The sequence below is a fragment of the Acomys minous genome, assembly GCF_964271855.1.
Source record: "Acomys minous genome assembly, chromosome: 4".
Lineage (NCBI taxonomy): Eukaryota > Metazoa > Chordata > Mammalia > Rodentia > Muridae > Acomys > Acomys minous.
Genome location: NC_140486.1, coordinates 1,349,759 through 1,352,260, shown reverse-complemented (window position 1 = coordinate 1,352,260; position 2,502 = coordinate 1,349,759). Strand labels below are relative to the sequence as shown.

The window sequence follows — 2,502 nt, the reverse complement described above, 5'->3', positions numbered from 1 at the left end:
CCCATGCGTCTCTAGGTTATAACACCTGCCCTTTTCTGATCTTCAAGCCATTCAATATTTTTTATTACTTCCCCATCTTATGTCTTTTCTGTTTGCGGTGTTCATGACACATATTTGTCTCTTTGGAATCTTACAGAAGATGTCCGCATTTTAAACTTGTCTTAATGAGGTTTAAACCATACACACCCTTTCCCCATCCGCTTCTGCTTTCACAGCGTTCTGCACGCCAGGCTGCGTTGTGTCATAGCCCTTATTGTATCCCCCACTTCATACTATGTTTGCACTCTCCAATTACACTGGGAGGGAATTAAAATGACATGGAAGCGTTCGGGCAAGAGAAGAATGATGGACGCAGACTAAACTATTTTCGTGATATATAATCACGGGCATCCATCAGCTGTCACTACTTAGGAGCCATTTCCTCTGTCGCTTCTGTGAGGGTGCCATGGCCAAGACATGGAAGTTTCTGGTGTCTCCACATGGAATTCCTCGCCTCCTTCCTTAAGACACAGTTAATAATATTTTGTGTGTGGTGGGGAATAAAATTTATTTCATATAAAATCAGTATAATCAGGAAAATAAAAGGGGGACTTTTGTTAAACAAATTCTCATTCTTATCTAACATCCTGACAGCAGAGCTACTGTTGAGGCTCCCTTCAGACCTCAAAGAACCTCATGGGTCCTCATCAAAGCAAAGTTCGTGGAAAGCAGAGGTGAAGGTGCGATTAGACTTGGTACAAGGGATTTCTGCTGTAGCTGTGTATGCTACAAATAATTTTCATACATAGGTTTATATGTCAATTAACACCCCTGTGCTTTTTTTTTTTTTTTTTTTTTTGCAGTAACATTCCCCTTTAATAGCCTGGTGGGACCTCCAGTGGTGTTGGGGTGGGTTGCTTGGGCCCAGCGACCCAGGCCCATTGCCCACTTACCCCACAGTCAAGAGTGGGGGATTGGACAGCACCCAGCGGGAGGGGGGGCGCTAAACAAGCCAATTCATTTCCCATCGCTGAGCAGGTCGGGGGAGGCAGCACCGACCATAATCACGTGGTGGTCCAAAAAAAAAAAAATAATAACTAGGGGCAGGTGACAGGGAGGAGAGGCAAGGCCAAGGCAAGGGGGCCAAGGCTATCCCCCCACACCCTACCTGGGCCCCCAATAAATATTTTTAGGGGATGCCTGGGCTGGTAACCCTGGCAGGGATGGATAATTGCTAACCCTATTTCAGGCAGCGCTCGAAGTAGGTGGACCCGATGTAACCACCTCTCATGGAGCGCTGCACGTTTTGTTCAAACAGCCGCCGGTTGTTCTGCAGGACCTCCGCAGCCTCCTTGTTCAGAGGGTCCTCGGGGTTGGGCTCCAAGAAGAGATACTGCAGGCCATAAATTATGGAGTTTATCGTAAGGACTGGCTTCCAGTCCTCTCTGAGGATGTTGAGGCAGACGTTGCCCTCGAGGTCAATGTTGGGATGATAAACCATTGTCTCGCACTTCACCTTGGGAGGGTCATGTGGGTAACCCTGTCCCACCTTAAAACTGAATACAAATTTGCCACTCTTATAGAAGCCCTCATCAGGACAGATAACCAGCTTGAAGTTGAGGAGGTCGTCTGGGTCTGAGAAGCTGATGTCACACGTCTTGGGCAGGTTCAGCTCGTTAATGTCCTTCTGGATCCGGAGCTGCGCCGCCGACGCCTTCTTGCTGCTGCCCTTGGTGCCGCCGGCCGACTCCTCCTCCTTCTTCTGCTGCTTCAGCGAGAACAGCTTGATCATCCTGCCGCCGCCGCCGCCGCTGCCGCCGCGGGGCCCGGGACCCCGGCCACCCGGCCCCCCGCCGCCGCCTGCGCCGCTTCCGCTCCTCGGACCCGCTACCGCGGCCTCCTCCGCTGCTGCCGCCGCCCTCCCGGCCTGCCGCGCTGCTCCGCGCCCACCGCACGGCCCGCTTCGGCTCAACACCCCTGTGCTTTAGAGTGAAGACAAGGCTTATGCCATCAGAAAGGGAAAGAATGCAGAACCATATTAGTGCTATCTAAAAGATTTTATCAGACTTAATGACTAAAGCATAGCCAGTACTTCACTTTGAGAATCTAATAAATATTTTAGAAAGACATTTCATTTGTTTTACAATGACATTTGGCATTAGAGTGAAAGAGCCAAAAAAGTATATATATATATATATATATATATATATATATACATATATAAAGATTCCCTCCACTACTCACAGGATTCCTTATATTTAAAGACCAGGTTGACTTATGATGCTCCAAAGAGTTACTTTAAATTATGAGCAACTGTAGAAGGATCCCAAACAGCAATGCAAAGCTGAATCCCATTGAACCCTAAACGCACAAACCTACAATTGACTCTAAATGTTTGTATTTCTTTATTTAGCATTTTCTAATGCTTCATCCTGTGCTATCAGCATTTTGTGAGATACTACTGAGAGAGGGGTGCCATTTCAAATATGAGTAAGAAATTCAGGATACAGACAAATCACATTA

The 2,502-nt window shown here is 47.5% G+C and overlaps 1 protein-coding gene across 1 annotated transcript; it reads right to left on the bottom strand.

Annotated features, from left to right (window-relative positions):
* Positions 1-1,079: 1,079 nt before the first annotated feature.
* LOC311595826 (NEDD8-conjugating enzyme Ubc12) lies at positions 1,080-1,908 on the bottom strand. The gene has a single exon (XM_084778777.1). The coding sequence runs from the start codon at positions 1,769-1,771 to the stop codon at positions 1,220-1,222; it is 552 nt and encodes a 183-aa protein (XP_084634903.1). The 5' UTR covers positions 1,772-1,908; the 3' UTR covers positions 1,080-1,219.
* Positions 1,909-2,502: the final 594 nt, after the last annotated feature.

Coding starts and splice junctions, on each gene's coding strand:
- LOC311595826 (XM_084778777.1), bottom strand. CDS start 1,771: ATGATCAAGCTGTTCTCGCTGAAGCAGCAGAAGAAGGAGGAGGAGTCG.